This window comes from Theropithecus gelada, chromosome 15 (assembly GCF_003255815.1).
Source record: "Theropithecus gelada isolate Dixy chromosome 15, Tgel_1.0, whole genome shotgun sequence".
NCBI classification, from domain to species: domain Eukaryota; kingdom Metazoa; phylum Chordata; class Mammalia; order Primates; family Cercopithecidae; genus Theropithecus; species Theropithecus gelada.
Genome location: NC_037683.1, coordinates 60,530,970 through 60,551,107, shown reverse-complemented (window position 1 = coordinate 60,551,107; position 20,138 = coordinate 60,530,970). Strand labels below are relative to the sequence as shown.

At 35.3% G+C, this 20,138-nt stretch overlaps 3 protein-coding genes and 1 non-coding gene across 4 annotated transcripts; 1 reads left to right on the top strand and 3 right to left on the bottom strand.

Annotated features, from left to right (window-relative positions):
• Positions 1-149: 149 nt before the first annotated feature.
• LOC112608835 lies at positions 150-256 on the top strand. Its single transcript, XR_003116109.1, has one exon. It is a non-coding gene; the product is annotated as a U6 spliceosomal RNA (small nuclear RNA).
• A 606-nt stretch (positions 257-862) lies between these two features.
• Positions 863-1,714, bottom strand: LOC112608216 (interferon alpha-17). Its single transcript, XM_025359998.1, has one exon. The coding sequence runs from the start codon at positions 1,576-1,578 to the stop codon at positions 1,009-1,011; it is 570 nt and encodes a 189-aa protein (XP_025215783.1). The 5' UTR covers positions 1,579-1,714; the 3' UTR covers positions 863-1,008.
• An 8,800-nt stretch (positions 1,715-10,514) lies between these two features.
• Positions 10,515-11,574, bottom strand: LOC112608232 (interferon alpha-10). Its single transcript, XM_025360023.1, has one exon. It carries the CDS (start codon positions 11,440-11,442, stop codon positions 10,873-10,875), a length of 570 nt encoding a protein of 189 aa, XP_025215808.1. The 5' UTR covers positions 11,443-11,574; the 3' UTR covers positions 10,515-10,872.
• Positions 11,575-18,674: 7,100 nt separating this feature from the next.
• Positions 18,675-19,653, bottom strand: LOC112608259 (interferon alpha-14). Its single transcript, XM_025360053.1, has one exon. The coding sequence runs from the start codon at positions 19,601-19,603 to the stop codon at positions 19,034-19,036; it is 570 nt and encodes a 189-aa protein (XP_025215838.1). The 5' UTR covers positions 19,604-19,653; the 3' UTR covers positions 18,675-19,033.
• Positions 19,654-20,138: the final 485 nt, after the last annotated feature.

Below are 20,138 nucleotides of genomic sequence, written 5' to 3'. Positions count from 1 at the left end.
TATTTTGAAGGCAACATATAACCGGGTATAAAAAAATGTATTTTTCCATATTTGAATAAAATTATGATAGGTAACTTAACTAAATCATCTATTTTTAACTCAGGTTGTGCAGTCAGGCTTGGCATTTAATCTTAAAGAATAAACAAACAGTGCTTACTCCTGCAGCACATATACTAAAATTGGAACCATACAGAGAAGATTAGCATGGCCCCTGCGCAAGGATGACATGCAAATTTGTGTAGCGTTCTATATTTTTAGCAAACTATTGCAAGAACAGAAAACCAAACACTGCATGTTCTCACTCGTAGGCGGGAATTGAACAATGAGATCACTTGGACACAGGAAGGGGAACATCACACACCGGGGCCTGTTGTGGGGTAGTGGGGAGGGGAAAGGGATAGCATTAGGAGATATACCTAATGTAAATGATGAGTTAATGGGTGCAGCACACCAACATGGCATATGTATACATATGTAACAAACCTGCACATTGTGCACATGTACCCTAGAACTTAGAGTATGATAAAAAAAAAAAGAATAAAAAACACAAGAAATTTTGTATAGTAAAAATTTAATGAAAAAGGAAATTAATATACTGGCTTAGAATATGAAGAACATATGTTATTACATTAACCACAATGTAAAGGTACACATTATATTACATACAAATAAGTTAAATCTTAAAAATAGTTAAATAAATAAATATTTAAATAAATAGATGACACTGCACTCGAGCCTGGGCAACAGAGCGAGACTGTCTCAAGAAAAAAAATAAAAATAAATAATAAATAAATAAATAGATGAACAGAGACATCAGCATGGTCATCTGTAAAGGACTAGTGCCTGCACAGGTAAACACGATGCTTCTTTACACTCCTGAAAACATTGGAAAATTTGGATTCAACTTGTGGTGGTTATAGGAGAAATGAGTCTTTGAAATGGAAGAACTCATGAAAGTGTGAGATGATGTATCAGTCAATGAGGATCATTTCCATGTTGAACCAGTTTTCAATTCTTCTTCCTTAATCTTTTTTGCAAGTTTGTTGAAAAAGAGAGGGATCTCATGATTTCTGCTCTGACAACCTCCCAGGCACAAGGGCTGTATTTCTTCTCCATCAGATAGAGAGTGATTCTTTGGAAGTATTTCCTCACAGCCAGGATGGAGTCCTCATTCATCAGTGGAGTCTCTCCCACCCTGGCCTCCTGTATCACACAGGCTTCCAAGTCACTCAGTTGCTGGTAAAGTTCGGTGGAAAATTTTTCTAGGAGGTTCTGTTCCCAAGCAGCAGATGAGTCCTCTGTGCTGAAGAGATTGAAGGTCTGCTGGATCATCTCATGGAGGACAGACATGGCTTGAGTCTTCTGGAACTGGTTGCCATCAAACTCCTCCTGGGGGAATCCAAAGTCATGTCTGTCCTTCAGACAGGAGAAAGGAGAGATTCTTCCCATTTGTGCCAGGAGTATCAAGGCCCTCCTATGACCCAGGCTGTGGGTCTGAGGAAGATCACAGCCCAGAGAGCAGATGGATTTGTAGCTGAGCACCACCACGGCCATCAGTAAAGAAAAGGACAGGGCCATTGGGATGTTGCAAATATTGCTAGGCTACGTGAGGTGGGTAACCTTGAACCTTGGCTTCTAGGTTTTCTGAAGACTTTGCTCTGTGCATGGGTCTTAAATAGTGAACATACTAATTTCCATTTTCTAAATGCTCTAGTTTTACTTTCTATCTCTGTTTTTGCTTTCTTTATTCACTCTCTACATGTGTTGAAAGATGTTTTTCATCATTGCCTATTTTTCACCTACACTCAAAACTTTTTATGGTATTTTTTTCTAATTGAAATCTTCATGAACTTTTAATAACACAGATTTGGCATATCTATTTATGTATACTATGTACACCTCTACTTCACAGATAAAAACTATAAACTTTGCTCTTTTTATTCAATGTAAAGTTAAGAATGACAGAAAAGTTAAACTAAAATCTAAGTTTAAAAGCTATTGACATTTAATTTAATTTGATGAGTATAACTGTGGAATAACTTTTAATGTAATTTGTCCATGTATATTTTGTTGTATCAAATTAAATATGCAAAATAAAAATCTGTATAAATACACATTAATCATATGAATGTAATTACATACTTAATCATTCAAAACTGCTAAAATTATGAATCAATAATTTTTAAACATTTTTCTCACAGTGTATGAAGCTTTGAAGTTTGCTTTATATGAGAAAATAATTTGTAAACTTCACTAGCTGCAGTGTTCATCCAGATATTGCCAAGACTTTTTTCTTTTCAGTACTTGACATAAATATTGATGTGTTGAATAACTTTAGTAGAAATAAATCCTATAATATAAGCTATGTAATTCTCAAAGTCTACAAAACATCCTGAAAAACTGAGGATGAAACATAAGTAATAACCCTAAGATACTCAATGGCAGCCCAAAGTTATGCGGGCTAAAGCTACAAATTGTGATAAGACTTTAAGATCCACCAGAAAATGGACAGAAAGTCCTACAATCACAGTCATCTATTTGCCCTAGGTTTGTGACACTGATCTTGCACATATTTTGTGTATCTTCATGAACTCAATATCAGTGCTTCTCATGTGATACACAACAAAACCCAATGAGAAAGATGTATATTAAGCAATCAAATTTTGTTGAATAGAGTTGTTGTTGGAGAGTCACAAACTATTGTAATATGTCAGATTTGTTTATACTATGAGAACTAATTTTTGTACCCTTCGAAGAATTATCATTCCAATAAACATATGTGACTTAGAAAATATTATCAATTAAATCATTTTTGTCATTTTTCATTGATGTTCAAATTCTCTAAAGGTTTTCAGAAGTTCCTATCCAAGTCAATTCTTATTGAATAAAAAAGACCATCTTTGTTCTAAAATCATAAATTTATAAATATTGAATATCATCATGTAAAGAATTAACTTTCAGGGTGGTCCTGAATTCTGGCTCTAACTTTTTATTTTGCATAAGAAGTTAGTTTGTCTCGGCCCTATAGATACTGAGTCCTTAAATGGAATGAGCTCTGCTTTAGCAAATCAGCTACATAGTAAGTGGAGTTTTTACTAGTTTCTCATGTTTTCTTCTACTGGAAAGTGTTCAATAATGAAGCTATTTTGCTTCATCATGGCCATATTTGCTGGGATTATAATAGACAATGATAACAAAGTCCATTCAGCTCTTACTGAGAATCAATAATGCCCATTTAGTTTACTGCTATAACCAGTGGGATTTTAGTTTTTTAAGGTGCATGTAGATCTGGGGATCCCAATTGCAAGAGCAGCACAGTATCATCCTCTGCCCAGCACTATATTAACCATTTATGACTTCATCTCTGATCTGCCCTCTACTTTGTTATAATAGAAAATAACCAGCCTGGTGTCAAATACAGATTCACGTATCTAAATTCAAACTCTCCCATTCACACAGTTTATAGGAATCAGATAATTTACTATTCCCAAAAGTAAGGAATAATAGCCTCTGTCCCCTAGATCATCCTACAGCTTTCCTTCCCTGGATCAAATCCCCAGAATGTGTATGTGAACTGTAAATACTTGTGACATCATTTTTCCATCATTTATAAATTTCAGCTTCAAATCATGTGATAATCTTTAGAAGACACTAGTAGAAAATGAGCCTGTTTATATAAAGGTAGAGATTATGAAATGGATCAATTTTAGAAAATAACCAAACACATTTTATTATTCATTATTTTAAATAATTCAAATTCTTCATATCTCTGAACAATTAAAATATTCTACATTGTGAAATGTGCACAGTGGTTTCCATAATAGAGGAGTCTTCATTTCACAAATGCATATTTTGTACATGAATTTAGTAGTTTATACAGTCGACAAATTTGTATTGAATTTTGAGCTTATCCTTTTTATCAGACCCTGAGAATACAGGGCAATTTTGCCCAAGTTATTGTTCTTAGTCTTTGAAACACTGGGAGAGAGAGTATTTTTCCTTTGTTCACTTGAGATTGTGTTGGGAATTTTTGCATATTCATTTTTTACATAGTATGTTACTGTGAAAATTTGTTTTTCTATACTTTGATTTCTTTGATTTTCATATTCAGGTTAGTGTCAATGAAAGAATATGAATATAATTTTTAAATGGGCTATACAGTAGTTCTGTGTGGCATTCATGACAACCAATATATTTATATTTCTCACTTCACTTTTCCTAGAAGGTAAAAGTGGTCTGATTTTTCATCTTAATTTATGGGAACAAAAAGAAAACAAATGTATGTCTAAATGTGATAAGCATGTAAGAGGAGAAATACCTAATGTAAATGATGAGTTAATGGTGCAGCACAGCAACATGGCACATGTATAGCTATTTAACAAACCTGCATGTTTTGCACATGTACCCTAGAACTTAAAGTATAATAAAAGAAAAGAATGACCAGAAGGGAACTTAGAAAATATCTTGAGACAGATGAAAATGTAAACACAACATAACAAAATGTATGTGATGCAGTGAAAACAGAGCTAAAGGGGAAATTGAAAGCTATAAAAGTTTATATTTAAAAAGAAGAAAGACCTCAAACCAATGAACTAACTTTACAAATTAAGGAAGTAGAAAAAGTAGAAATAAACACAGAGCTAGGAAGAGGAAGAAAATAAGAAAGACTAAAGCAGAAATTAATAAAATACAGAATAGAAAAGCAATTAACTTGAAATACCATTTGACCCAGCCATCCCTTTACTGGGTTTATACCGAAAGGTATTATACATCATGCTGCTATAAAGACACATGCACATGTATGTTTATTGTGGCACTATTCACAATAGCAAAAACTTGGAACCAACCCAGATGTCCCTCAATGATAGACTGGATTAAGGAAATGTGGCACATGGCTGGGCGTGGTGGCTCACACCTGTAATCCCAGCACTTTGGGAGGCCACGGCGGGCGGATCACAAGGTCAGGCGATCGAGACCAGCCTGGCTAACATGGTGAAACCCTGTCTCTACTAAAAATACAAAAAAGTTAGCCAGGCATGGTGGCGGGTGCCTGTAGTCCCAGCTACTCGGGAGGCTGAGGCAGGAGAATGGCATGAACCCAGGAGGAGGAACTGGCAGTGAGCCGAGGTCACACCACTGCACTCCAGCCTGGGCGACAAAGCGAGACTCCGTCTCAAAAAAAAAAAAAAAAAAGAAAGAAAATGTGGCACACAGACACCATGGAATACTATGGAGCCATAAAAAAGATGCGCTCATGCCTTTTGTAGGGACATAGATGAAGCTGGAAACCCTTATTCTCAGCAAACTATCACAAGGACAAAAAAACAAACACCGCATGTTCTCACTCATAGGTGGGAATTGAATAATGAGAACACTTGGAAACAGGAATGGGAACATCACATACCAGAGCCTGTGGTGGGCTAGGGGGTAGAAGGGAGGGATAGCATTAGGAAATATACCTAATGTAAATGACGAGTTAATGGGTGCAGCACACCAACATGGCATATGTATACATATGTAACAAACCTGCACATTGTGCACAAGTACCCTAGAACTTAAAGTATAATAAAAAAATAATAATAAAAAGGAAAGAAAAGCAATTAAAAAATCAATGGAAGTGAACATTGGTCTTTTGAAAGGATCAACAAAATTGACAAACCCTAAATTATATTAAGAGATAAGTAGAGAAAAATCACATGAAAGTCAGAAATAACAGAGGACATAAAACAACTGACGGCATAGAAGTAAAAAGGATTGGCCAGGAGCGGTGGCTCACGCCTGTCATCCCAGCACTTTGGGAGGCCGAGGCGGGCAGATCACAAGCTCAGGAGATCGAGACCATCCTAGTTAACACAGTGAAACCCCATCTCTACTAAAAATACAAAAGGAAATTAGCTGGGCATGGTGGCAGGTGCCTGTAGTCCCAGCTACTCAGGAGGATGAGGCAGGAGCATGGCCTGAACCCGGGAGTCAGAGCTTGCAGTGAGTGGAGATCATGCTACTGCACTGCAGCCTGGGTGACACAGCGAGACTTGGTCTCCAAAAAAAAAAAAGAAGAAGTAAAAAGGATTATAACAGACTACTATGAGCAATTATACTCCAACAAAGTGATTAAGCTATAAGACATAAATAAATTCCTAGAAACAAACAACTTACCAAGACCAAATCATGAATAAACAAAAAATCTGACTAGACCTATAACTAGCAAGGAGATCAAATCAGTCATCAAACTTCCCAATAACAACAACAATATAGGGGAGCCACATGACTAAGCCTGACAACTGACCACCACACCTAAGGGTCACCTACTAGATCATGCCCAAAGCTTCAACACTAAAATATCTCACTAACATACCCTCATTAAACCAAAGACAAGTCAGCTACAAATAAATACCCTGCACAAAGCTGCAGCCCTGTGAAAACATCCAGAAAAGAAGTCTATTTATTGACTGAACTCAAGCTACACTCCCATATGCAGAGATGAGAAAGAACCAATGCAAGAACTACAGTAACTCAAATGGACGGAGTTTCTTATGTCCTCCAAATAATCACACTAGTTCTCAAACAAGGGTTCTTAACCAAAATAAGTTAGCTACAATGACAGAGATACAATTCAGTTTATGGATAGAACGGAATTTCACTGAGATTCAGGAAAACAGTAAAACCTAAACCAAGGAAACTAAGAATCACAATCAAAGGATACAGGAGCTGACAGACAAAACAGCCAGTATGAAAAACAACCTAATGGGCCTAATAGATCTAAAAAACACTATAAGAGTTTCACAATGCAATCACAAGTATTAACAGCAGAATAGACCAAGCTGAGGAAAGAATCTCAGGTCTTGAAGACTGGTTCTCCGAAATAAGACAGTCAGACAAAACTAAAGAAAAAAGAATGAAGAGCAATGAACAAACCTCCAAGAAACAGGGGACTGTATAAAGAGGCCAAATCTAGGAATCACTTGCATCCTTAGAGGAGACAGGGAGAAAACAAACAACTTGGAAAATATATTTCAGGATATCATCTATGAAAAGTTCCACAACCTTGATAGAGCCCAAAAGTCAAATTCCCTTGAAGTTCTACACCCAGATTGGGAGGCTGTTCTAATTCCTAGTGTTGCACAATACATATAGGAAGGGATAAGTTAGGAAGCCCCGGGGAGGCCGGGCAGGCTGGAGGAAAGGCACACATCCTGACCCTTTTTCTTTCCCCATAGCTGTCCATTGCCCCAAGAGGACACGTCCTGCCTGAAGCTGGGAGTATTTTCTCTCTCTAAGATCCAAAAGTTAAGGAAATGGGTTAATTCCAGTACCGGGGTCAGTTCTTTCTTGGGAAGAGCCTCTTTTTAGCTATGAAGATACATCTCCAGTCAGGAGGCCTACTTATGCATTAGCAGCCTGTTCACAAACTTGGTTGCCGTCTTGATGCATTTTGACCAGTTGGGGGCGCTCATTCCCTGTAAATGTTGTAATAGTCTCCAAACCTGCCTTTTATTTCCTTATTTGCTAAGCTACTGTTATGTCATTGTAACAGAGACATTCCCTCTTTGTCAGAAATATTCATCATAAGAAAGGAAAAGGAGTATTTTATAAAAGAGTTTCTGAAAAACCTAGAACTTTTATTGAACTTCTGCTTTCATTTGTGATTTTGTACTCTTAAGGGGAAAGTGATGGGTAAAACCCACAAGAGAACTGAAAACAGGTGTGTGAAGAGTCAGTGCAGGCTAATGATGAGTGAAGAAGAGAGCACAATGCCGATTTCTAGAGGAAGAGGAAGGAAACTAACGTGATATGGGAGTGAAAAACGGGATACAGAAAAGCAGGGAGGAAAGGGGAAAGTGTGTCAGCTCCCAGAACCAGCAAAGATGTATATTTTACTTAAGTTTAGGAGACTATCTTCATATGGGAGTGTACTCTGGAATTCTGAGAGCCAGGAAACCAATGTGCCAGGTGCCAGAATCAGTTAACCATCAACACGTGTATTCTGCACTTCACTCTAGATGCTGCTCCTCTGTCAGGTATTTCTACAAGCCACCATTTCCTGACTGAATATAAATAGGACTTTGAAATGAGGTGAGACCATTTTTCAGTCTCTTTAGAATTCATGACAGAATTCTGTTTTTTGTTTTTTAGGCTGCCTAAAAAAGTATATGCAAGCAGAATGGAATTTCAATGTAAAATAATTTCTTGTGATTTATACCTGATGTGTAAATTTTGTATTGGGATTTCCTAAATAATTATTAATCTCCTTTTTTCCCCAATTATACACAACCATCTCCTGCTCTCTGAGGAGATGTTGCATTTTCAGCTGATTTTGACCAACTTTCTTCCTTTCTGTTTTTTTGACATTGCTTTAAGTCCTGGAATACATGTGCAGAATGAGCAGATTTGTTACATAGGTATACGCGTGCCATGGTGGTTTGCTGCACCTATCAACTCGTCACCTAGAATTTAAGCACATTTTTTTTTTAATCCCGTCTAGCATTGATGGTCATTTGGGTTGGTTTCTTGTCTGTGCTATTGTAAATAGTGCTGCAATAAACATACACGTGCATGTATTTTTATAATAGAATGATTTATATTTCTTTGGGTATGTACTCAGCAATAGGATTGCTGGGTCAAATGGTATTTCTGGTTCTGGATCCTTGATGAATTGCCACACTGTCTTCCACAATGGTTGAACTAATTTACATTCCTACCAACAGTGTAAAACCTTTCCTATTTTTCCACAGCTTCACCAGCATCTGTTATTTCCTGACTTTTTAATAATCGCCATTCTGAGTGGCATGAGATGGTATGTCATTGTGGTTTTGATTTGCATTTCTGTAATGATCAGTGATGTTGAGCTTTTCTCATGTTTATTGGCCACATAAAAGTCTTCTTTTGAGAAGCATCTGTTCGTGTCCTTTGCCAAGTTTTTGATGGGGCTTTTTGTTTTTGTAAATTTGTTTAAGTTCTTTGTACATTCTGGATATTAGACCTTCGTCAGATGGGTAGACCGCAAAAATTTTCTCCCATTCTGTAGGCTGCCTGTTTGCTCTGATGATTGATAGCTTCTTTTGCTGTGCAGAGGCTCTTTAATTAGATGCCATTTGTCAATTTTAGCTTTTGTTGCAGTTGCTTTTCGTGATTTCATCATAAAATCTTTGTCCATGCCTATGTCCTGAACGCTATATTGCCTAGGTTTTCTTCTTGGGTTTTTATGGTTTTGGGTTTTACATTTAAGTGTTTAATCCATCTTGAGTTAATTTCTGTATAACGTGTAAGGAACAGGTCCAGTTTCAGTTTTATGCTTATGGCTCTCCAGTTTTCCCAGCACCATTTATTAAATAGGGAATCTTCTCCCCATTCCTAAAGTATTGAGAAAGAGAATCTCTTTTCCAGTTTCCGATTCTATTTTATGAAAGAAATGTGTCAGTTTTTACTGATATTTAACAGAATTAATCAAAATTTTGATCAATTACTCTTGTAAATAATTTTATATTTTATGCTTTAAATATATAAAAATTAAATGTATTAATATGATTTACCAATGCATCACATTTATGAAAATTATTCAGTGACATATATTTTCAAAAGGGAAACACTATGCAGATAAAAGATAATCCACATTTTTGGAGAGTGCAACCTTATTACTTCCCTCCATTGCAAAGGCAGATCTCTCACAATTTTCCATATGTGTTATCTTGATTTTCTTTTCTGATTCACTCTTCTACCTACCCCAATATGGCTTCTCCTGATTAATTCTATCAATCCAGCTCTCAGTAAGCTCTGCACTGCCATCTCTTTTCTTGCTGTAGTGCTCAGTTTTAACTCACATTTTCCATAAGTCTGTTGATTCTTTTTCTAAGCACATTTATTTTCTAAATACACTTTAATCACCATTCCCTCTTGCCCTTCTGATATTAAGGTATTCCACTTCTGTTTCCTTTGTGTCTCTTCTGTTCCCCCACTTAAACGTTGGAAGGTCCTCAGAATCCAGTTTAAGTCTTTCTTTCCTTCTCCACTTGCTCCCCACATGACAGCCTTCATTTTTGGCCTTTCCATTGCCAGTTAGGAATTTCCAGATATGGTATTCCTTGAAAACTGCAAACTCATTTATCTGACTGGCAATGTACCTTTTCAATTACATGTTGAAAATTACAAAGTTTACAGAGAATATCTCTGCTTTAATTTCCAGACATGTCTCAATCTACCTTCTGCTAAGAGGAATTCATTGCCTTTTCACTTCTTCATATTACAGCAGTTAGCATAACTGATATTAATTCAGCATTATTATTGTTTTTAGATTTCTTTCTGGACAAAAATCAAAGATACAAGAGAACAGGAACTGTATTTTTTATGCTCACGTTTATATCTTGAAGTCAACATGTAACCTGGTATAGAAAAATATATTGTTCTATAACTTGAATAAAATCGATAGTTAATTAAATCATCTATTTTTAAGTCAAGGTGTACAGTCAGGGTTGGTGTTTTATCTTAAAGAATAAACAAACACAAGACATTTTGTGTAGTAAAAATTTAATGAAAAAGAAATTAATATATTGGCTACATAAGAAGAACATATATTGTTACATTAACCACAATGTAAAGGTACACATGATATTACATAAAAATAATTTAAATCTTAAAAATAGTTAAATAAATAAATATTTAAATAAATAGATGAACAGAGACATCAGCACGGTCTTCTGTAAAGGACTAGTGCCTGCACAGATAAACGCGATGTTTCTTTACACTCCTGAAAACATTTGAAAATTTGGATTCAACTCGTGGTGGTTATAGGAGAAATGAGTCTTTGAAGTGGAAGAACTCATGAAAGTGTGAGATGATGTATAGTCAATGAGGATCATTTCCATGTTGAACCAGTTTTCAATCCTTCCTCCTTAATCTTTTTTGCAAGTTTGTTGAAAAAGAGAGGGATCTCATGATTTCTGCTCTGACAACCTCCCAGGCACAAGGGCTGTATTTCTTCTCCATCAGATAGAGAGTGATTCTTTGGAAGTATTTCTTCACAGCCAGGATGGAGTCCTCATTCATCAGCAGAATCTCTTCCACTCCAACCTCCTGTATTACACAGGCTTCCAGGTCATTCAGTTGCTGGTAAAGTTCGGTGGAAAATTTTTCTAGCAGATTCTGTTCCCAAGTAGCAGATGAGTCCTTTGTGCTGAAGAGGTTGAAGGTCTGCTGGATCATCTCATGGAGGACAGAGATGGCTTGAGCCTTCTGGAACTGGTTGCCATCAAACTCCTCCTGGGGGAATCCAAAGTCATGCCTGTCCTTCAGACAGGAGAAAGGAGAGATCCTTCCCATTTGTGCCAGGAGTATCAAGGCCCTCCTATGACCCAGGCTGTGGGTCTGAGGAAGATCACAGCCCAGAGAGCAGATGGATTTGTAGCCGAGCACCACCACGGCCATCAGTAAAGAAAAGGACAGGGCCATTGGGATGTTGCAAATATTGCTAGGCTCCTTGAGGTGGGTAACCTTGAACCTTGGCCTCTAGGTTTTCTGAAGGCCTTGCTCTGTGCATGGGTCTTAAATAGTGAACATACTAATTTCCATTTTCTAAATGCTCTAGTTTTACTTTCTATCTCTGTTTTTGCTTTCTTTATGGACTCTCTACATACGTTTAAAGATGCTTTTCATTTTTTTCATCATTGCCTACTTTTCCCCTGCACTCAAAGCCTTTTATGGTATTTTTTTTCTAATTGAAATCTTCATAAAATTTTAATAACACAGATTTGGCATATCTATTTATGTATACTGTGTACACCTCTACTTCACAGATAAAGACTATAAAGTTTGCTCTTTTTATTTGATGTAAAGTTAAGAATGACAGAAAAGTTAAACTAAAATCTAAGTTTAAAAGCTATTGACATTTAACTTAATTTGATGAGTATAATTGTAGAATAACTTTTAATGTAATTTGTTCATGTAAATATTGTTGTATCAAATTACATATGCAAAATAAAAATCTATATAAATACACATTAATCATATGAATGTAATGACATACCTAATCATTCAAAATTCCAAAAAAATGAACCAGTTGTTTAAAATTTTTCTCACAGTATATGAAGCTTTGAATTTTGCCTTGTACGAGAAAATAATTTGTAAACTTCACTAGCTGCAATATTAATCCAGATATTGCCAACACTTTTTTCTTTTTAGCACTTGACATACATATTGATGTGTTGTATAACTTTAGCAGAAATAAATCATATAATATAAGGTATTTGCAATGAATTCTCAAAGTCTACAAAACATCCTGAAGAACTGAGGAGAAAACATAAGTAATAACCATAAGACAGTCAATGGCAGCCCAAAGGTATGCAGGTTAAATCCATATATTGTGATAAGACTTTGAGACCCAGCAAAAAAATGAACAAAAAGTCCTCCAATCACAGTCATCTATTTGACATAGGTTTTTAACACTGATCTTGCAAATATTTTGTGTATCTTCATGAACTCGATATCAGTGCTTCTCATGTGATACGCAACAAAACCCAGTGAGAAAGATGAATATTAAGCAATCAAATTTTGTTGGATAGAGTTGTTGGAGGTCACAAGCTGTTGTAATATGTCAGACTTGTTTATACTATGAGAACTAATTTTTGTACCCTTCAAAGAAGTATCATTCTAATAAACATATGTGACTTAGAAAATATTATCAATTAAATCATTTTGGCATTTTTCATCGAAGTTCAAATTCCCTAAAGGTTTTCAGAAGTTCCTATCCAAGTCAATTCTAATCGAATAAAAAAGATCATCTTTGTTCTAAATTCATAAATTTATAAATATTGAATATTATCATGTAAAGAATTAACTTTCAGAGGGGTCCTGAACTCTGACTCTAACTTTTTATTTTGTATAAGAAGTTAGTTTGTCTCAGCCCTATAGAGGCTGAGTCCTTAAATGGAATGAGCTCTGCTTTAGCCAATCAGCTATTTAGTAAGTGGAGTTTTTACTAGTTTATCATGTTTTCTTCTACTGGAAAGTGTTCAAGAATGAGGCTATTTTGCTTCATCATGGCCATATTTGCTGGGATTATAATAGACAATGACAAAAATGTCCATTCAGCTCTTATTGAGAGTCAATAATGCCCATGTAGTTTACTGCTAAAACCACTGGGATTCTAGTTTTTTTAAGGTGCATGTAGATCTAGGGATTCCAGTTGCAAGAGCAGCACAATATCATCCTCTGCCCAGCACTATATTAACCATTTATGACTTCATCTCTGATCTGCCCTCTACTTTGTTATAATTGAAAATAACTAGCCTGTTGTCAAATACAGATTCACATATCTAAATTCAAACTCTCCAATTCACACAGTTTATAGGAATCAGACAAGTTAGTATTCCCAAAAGTAGGGAATAATAGCCTCTGTCCCCCAGATAATCCTACAGCTTTCCTTCCCTGGATCAAATCCCCAGAATGTGTATGTGAACTGTAAATACTTGTGACATCATTTTTCCATCATTTATAAATTTCAGCTTCAAATCATGTGATAATCTTTAGAAGACACTAGTAGAAAATGAGCCTGTTTATATAAAGGTAGAGATTATGAAATGGATCAATTTTAGAAAATAACCACATTTTAGAAATTTAGAAATTTTAGAAACAAACACATTTTATTATTCATTATTTTAAATGATTCATTTAAATTCTTCATATCATTGAACAATTAAAATATTATACATTGTGAAATGTGCACCGGGGTTTCCATAATAAAGGAGTCTTCATTTCAGAAACGTATATTTTATACATTAATTTAGTAGTTTATCCAGTCAACAAGCTTGTATTGAATTTTGGGCTCATCCTTATAATCAGACTCTGAGAATACAGGGCAAGTTTGCCCAAGTTATTATTCTTAGTCTTTAAAACACTGGGGGCGAGAGTATTTTTTCTTTTTTCACTTGAGATTGTATTGGGAATTTTTGCATACACATTTTTATGTAGTGTTTTACTGTGAAAATTTGTTTATATTTTGATTTCTTTGATTTTTATATTCAGGTTAGTGTCGATGAAACAATATAAATATAATTTTTAAATGGGCTATACAGTGGTTCTATGTGGCATTCACAACAACAAATATATTTATATTTGTCACTTCACTTTTCCTAGAAAGTGAAAGTGGTCTGATTTTTCATCTTAATTTGTGGGAACAAAAAGAAAACAAATGTATGTCTAAATGTGATAAACCTGTAAGAGGAGAAATACCTAATGTAAATGATGAGTTAATGGGTATAACAAACCAACATGATACATGTAGGGCTATTTAACAAACATGCACGCTTTGCACATGTGCCCTAGAACTTAAAGTATAATAAAAGAAAAGAATGACCAGAAGGGAACTTAGAAAATATCTTGAGACAGATGAAAATGAAAATACATCTTACCAAAACATATGTGATGCAGTGAAAACAGAGCTAAAGGGGATACTGAAAGCTTTAAAAGCTTATATTAAAAAAGAAGAAAGGCTTCAAACCAATGAACAAATTTCACAAGTTAAGGAAGTAGAAAAAGAAAAAATAAACACACAGCTAGGAAGAGGAAGAAAATAAGAAAGATGAAATTTTACTAATAAGAAATTAATAAAATACAGAATAGAAAAGCAATTAAAAATCAATGGAACTAAGCGTTAGTCTTTGAAAGGATCAGTTGAAAGCTATAAAAGCTTATATTAAAAAAGAAGAAAGACCTCAAACCAATGAACTAACTTTAAAAGTTAAGGAACTAGAAAAAGAAGAAATAAACACATAGCTAGGAAGAGGAAGAAAGTAAGAAAGACGAAAGAGCTTAGAAAATATCTTGAGTGAGATGAAAATGAAAACACAACATACCAAAATGTATGTGATGCTGTGAAAACAGCTAAAGAGGAAATTGAAAGCTATAAAGGCTTATATTAAAAAAGAAGAAAGACCTCAAACCAATGAACTAACTTTACAAGTTAAGGAAGTAGAAAAAGAAGAAATAAACACATAGCTAGGAAGAGGAAGAAAATAAGAAAGATGAAATTTTATTAATAAAGAAATTAATAAAATACAGAATAGAAAAGCAATTAAAAAATCAATGGAACTAAGCGTTGGTCTTTTGAAAGGATCAACAAAATTGACAAACCCTGAAGTGTATTAAGAGATAAGTAGAGAAAAATCAAATAAAAATCAGAAATAACAGAGGACACATAACAACTGATGGCATAGAGGTAAAAAGGATTGGCCGAGCGCGGTGGCTCACGCCTGTCATCCCAGCACTTTGGGAGGCCGAGACAGGCGGATCACGAGGTCAGGAGATCGAGACCATCCGAGCTAACACAGTGAAACCCCATCTCTACAAAAAATACAAAAAGAAATTAGCCAGGCTTGGTGGCGGGTGCCTGTAGTCTCAGCTACTCAGGAGGCTGAGACAGGAGATGGCCTGAACTCTGGAGGCAGAGCTTGCAGTGAGTGGAGATCTCGCCTCTGCACTCCAGCCCGGGCGACAGAGAGAGACTCCGTCTCTAAATAAATAAATAAATAAATAAATACATACATACATACATACATAGATAAATAAGTAAAAAGGATTATAACAGACTACTATGAGCAATTATACTCCAACAAATTGATTAACCTGGAAGAAATATATAAATTCCTAGAAACAAACAACTTACCAAGACCAAATTGTGAATAAACAAAAAATCTGACTAGACCTATAACTAGTAAGGAGATCGAATCAGTCATCAAACTTCCCAATAACAAAAACAACAACAACAACAACAGCAAAACATAATCGGATGGCTTCAGTGGATAATTCTATCCAACATTTAGGGAATTAACACCAATCTTTCTCAAAATCTTCCAAAAAATTGAAGAGGAAGGAATAGTTTCAAACTCATTTCATGAGACGAGCATTTCCCTGATGTCAAAGCCACACAAGGATACTGCAAGAAAACTACAGATCCATTCCCCCGATAGATATTCATACAAAAATCCTCACTAAAATACTTGTAAACCAAATTCAACAGCACAATAAAAGGATTATACATCATGACCAAGGGGGACTTACTACTCGGTTGGAAGAATGTTTCAGCATATGAAAATTAATCAATGCAATACATCACATTAACAAAATGAATGAAAAATATACATAATAATCTCTATAGATACAGAAAAAGAAATTGACCAAATTCCATATCCTTTCATGATAAAAAACATTCGACAAACTTGGAATAAAAGGAAGTTAGCTCAACATAATAAAGACCATATACGAGAATCCCACAATTAACATTATATTCAATGGTGAGAAACTGAAAGCTTTTCCTCTAAGATGAGGAACAAGGCAGGGAGGCCACTCTTACCACTTTTATATAACATAACATTTGTAGATCTAGCCATAGCAATTAACAAGAAAAAGAAATAAAAAGCGTTCATATTGGAAAGGAAGAAGTAAAATAATCTTTTTTCAGATAGCCTGATCGTGTATGTAGAAAACTCTAAGTTTACACACATACACACACTCACATACAAACTATTAGAACTAATAAATGAATTCAGCAAAGTTGTAAAATATAAAATTAAGATGCAAAAATAAGTAGCATTTTTATATGCTAACAATGGACAAATCTGAAAAGGAAACTTAAAAAAAAACCCATTTGCAATAGCATCAAAACAGTAAAGTACTCAGGAAAAAACTTAAACAAAGTGGAAAAAGATTTATATATTGAAAACTAGCAAACACTGCTGAAAGAAATTAAGAGAAATGAAAAGACATTTCTGTTCGTGGATTGGGAAGCCTGTCATTGTTATGATTTTCAAACTATCCAAAGCAATACACAGATACAATGCAAGCCCTCTGAAAATCACTAAGGCATTTTTGGAAGAATTTAAAAAATCTGTCCTATTTTTCTACAGCTTCACCAGCATCTGTTATTTCCTGACTTTTTAGTAATCGCCAGTCTGAGTGGCATGAGATGGTATCTCACGGTGGTTTTGGTTTTCATTTCTCTAGTGATCAGTGATGCTGAGCTTCTTTTATGTTTATTGGCCACATATATATCTGTTTTTAAGAAGTGTCTGTTCATGTCTTTGCCCACTTTTTGATGGGCCTTTTTTTTTTTTTTGGTAAATTTTTTTAAGTTCTTCGTACATTCTGGATATTAGACCTTTGTCGGATGGGTAGACTACAAAAATTTTCTCCCATTCTCTAGGCTGCTCGTTCGCTCTGATGATAGATAGTTTCTTTTGCTGTGCAGAAGCTCTTTAATTAGATGCCATTTGTAAATTTTAGCTTTTGTTGCAGTTGGTTTTGGTGATTTCATCATATAATCTTCGCCCATGCCTATGTCCTGAATGCTATTGCCTATGTTTCTTCTAGGGTTTTTATGGTTTTGGGTTTTATATAAGTCTTTAATCCATCTTGAGCTAATTTTTATATAAGGTGTAAGGAAGGGGTCCAGTTTCAGTTTTCTGCATACGGCTCTCCAGTTTTCCCAGTAGCATTTATTAAACAGGGAATCCTTTCCCCATTCCCAAAGTATTGAGAAAGAGAATCTCTTTTCCAGTTTCTGATTTTATTTTATGATAGAAATGTGTCAGTTTTTACTGACAATTAACGGAGTATTAATCAAAATAATGATTAATTACTATTGTTATATTTTATGCTTTAAATATATAAAATATTAAATGTATTAATGTGATTTACCAGTGAATCACATTTATGAAATTTATTCAGTGACATATATTTTCAAAAGGGAAACACTATGCAGATAAAAGATAATTCACTTTTTTTGGAGTCCAACTTATTACTTCCCACCTTTACAAAGGCAGATCTCCCACAATTTTCTATATGTGTTATCTTGATTTTTCTTTTCTCATTAATTCTTCTACCTACCCCAAAATGGCTTCTGCTGATTAATTCTATCAATCCCGCTCTCAGTAAGCTCTGCACTGCCATCTCTTTTCTTGCTGTAGTGCTCAGTTTTAATTCACATTTTCCATAAGTCTATTGATTCTTTTTCTAAGCACATTTATTTTCTAAATATGCTTTTATCACCATTCCCTCTTGTCCTTCTGCTGTTAAGGTATTTCACCTCTGTTTTCTTTGTGTCTCTTCTGTTCTCCTACTTTAAAATCGTGGAAGGTACTCAGAATCCAGTTTAAGTCTTTTTTTTCCCTCTCCACTTGCTCCCCAAATGACAGCCTTCATTTTTGGCCTTTCCATTGCCAGTTAGGAACTTCCAGATAGGGTATTCCTTGGAAACTGCAAACTCATATATCTGACTAGCAATGTACATTTTCAATTACATGTTTGAAAGTCAGTTTATAGAGAATATCTCTTCTTTTAATTCCAGACATGTCTCAATCTACCTTCTGCTAAGAAAAATTCATTGCTTTTTGACTTCCTCACTATACAGCAGTTAGCATAACTGATATTAATTCAGTATTATTATTATTTTTAGATTTCTTTCTGGACAAAAGTCAAATATACAAGAGAACAGGAACTGTAGTTTTTATGTTCATGTTTATATCCTGAAGGCAACATATAACCTGGTATGGAAAAATGTATTTTTCTATAACTTGAATAAAATTATGATAGGTAACTTAATTAAATCATCTATTTTTAAGTCAGGTTGTACAGTCAGGCTTGGCATTTTATCTTAAAGAATAAACAAACACAAAAAATTTTGTATAGTAAAAATTTAGTGAAAATGGAAATTAATATATTGGCCAAATATGAAGAACATATATTATTATGTTAACCACAATGTAAAGGTACACATGATATTACATAAAAAACAATTTAAATATTTAAAATAGTTAAATAAATAAATATTCAAATAAATAGATGAACAGAGACATCAGCATGGTCTTCTGTAAAGGACTAGTGCCTGCACAGGCAAACACGATGCTTCTTTACACTCCTGAAAACATTTGAAAATTTGGATTCAACTCGTGGTGGTTATAGGAGAAATGAGTCTTTGAAATGGAAGAACTCATGAAAGTGTGAGATGATGTATCAGTCAATGAGGATCATTTCCATGTTGAACAAGTTTTCAATTCTTCTTCCTTAATCTTTTTTGCAAGTTTGTTGAAAAAGAGAGGGATCTCATGATTTCTGCTCTGACAACCTCCCAGGCACAAGGGCTGTATTTCTTCTCCATCAGATAGAGAGTGATTCTTTGGAAGTATTTCTTCACAGCCAGGATGGAGTCCTCATTCATCAGGGGAGTCTCTTCCACCCCAGCCTCCTGTATCACACAGGCTTCCAGGTCATTCAGTTGCTGGAAAAGTTCAATGTAGAATTTGTCTAGGAGGGTCTCATCCCAAGCAGCAGATGAGTCCTTTGTGCTGAAGAGATTGAAGGTCTGCTGGATCATCTCATGGAGGACAGAGATGGCTTGAGTATTCTGGAACTGGTTGCCATCAAACTCCTCCTGGGGAAATTCAAAGTCATTTCTGTCCTTCAGGCATGAAAAAGGAGAGATTCTCCTCATTTGTGCCATGAGCATCAAAGTCCTCCTGTTATTCATGTTGTGGGTTTGAGACGGATTACAGCCCAGAGAGCAGCTTGACTTGTAGCTAAGCACCAGCAGGGCCATCATTAAAGCAAAGGGCAATGCCATTGGGAATCCTGAAGATGCTGCTGGGCTGGTTGATGAGGAGTAACCCTGAACCCTGGGCTGTAAGTTTTCTGAAGACCTTGCTCTGTGCATAGGTTTTAAATAGGGAACATGCTAGCTTCCATTTTCTGAACGTCTTCATGTTTCTTTCTACTTCTCTTTTGGCTTTCCTTTGTGTCATGTCTACATGGGTATAGAGCAGTTTCTCAACCACTTTTATTTTCATTATTACCTCCTCTTTCCCTGCCCCATAGGCTTTTTAGAAATTTCTTTCTAATTCAAAGTCCCATTAAGTTTTAATAACAGGGATACACCATATATTTGTTGAGGTACTCTACATATCTATTTATAAGGAGTGTAAAGTTTAATCTTTTAATTCAACTTAGTGTTAAGAATGACCAAATGGGCTGGGCCCAGTGGCTCACACTTATAATTCCAGCACTTTGGGAGGCCAAGGCAGATGGATCACGAGGTCAGGAGTTCGAGACCTGCCTGGCCACCATGGTGAAACCCCGTCTCTACTAAAAATACAAAAATT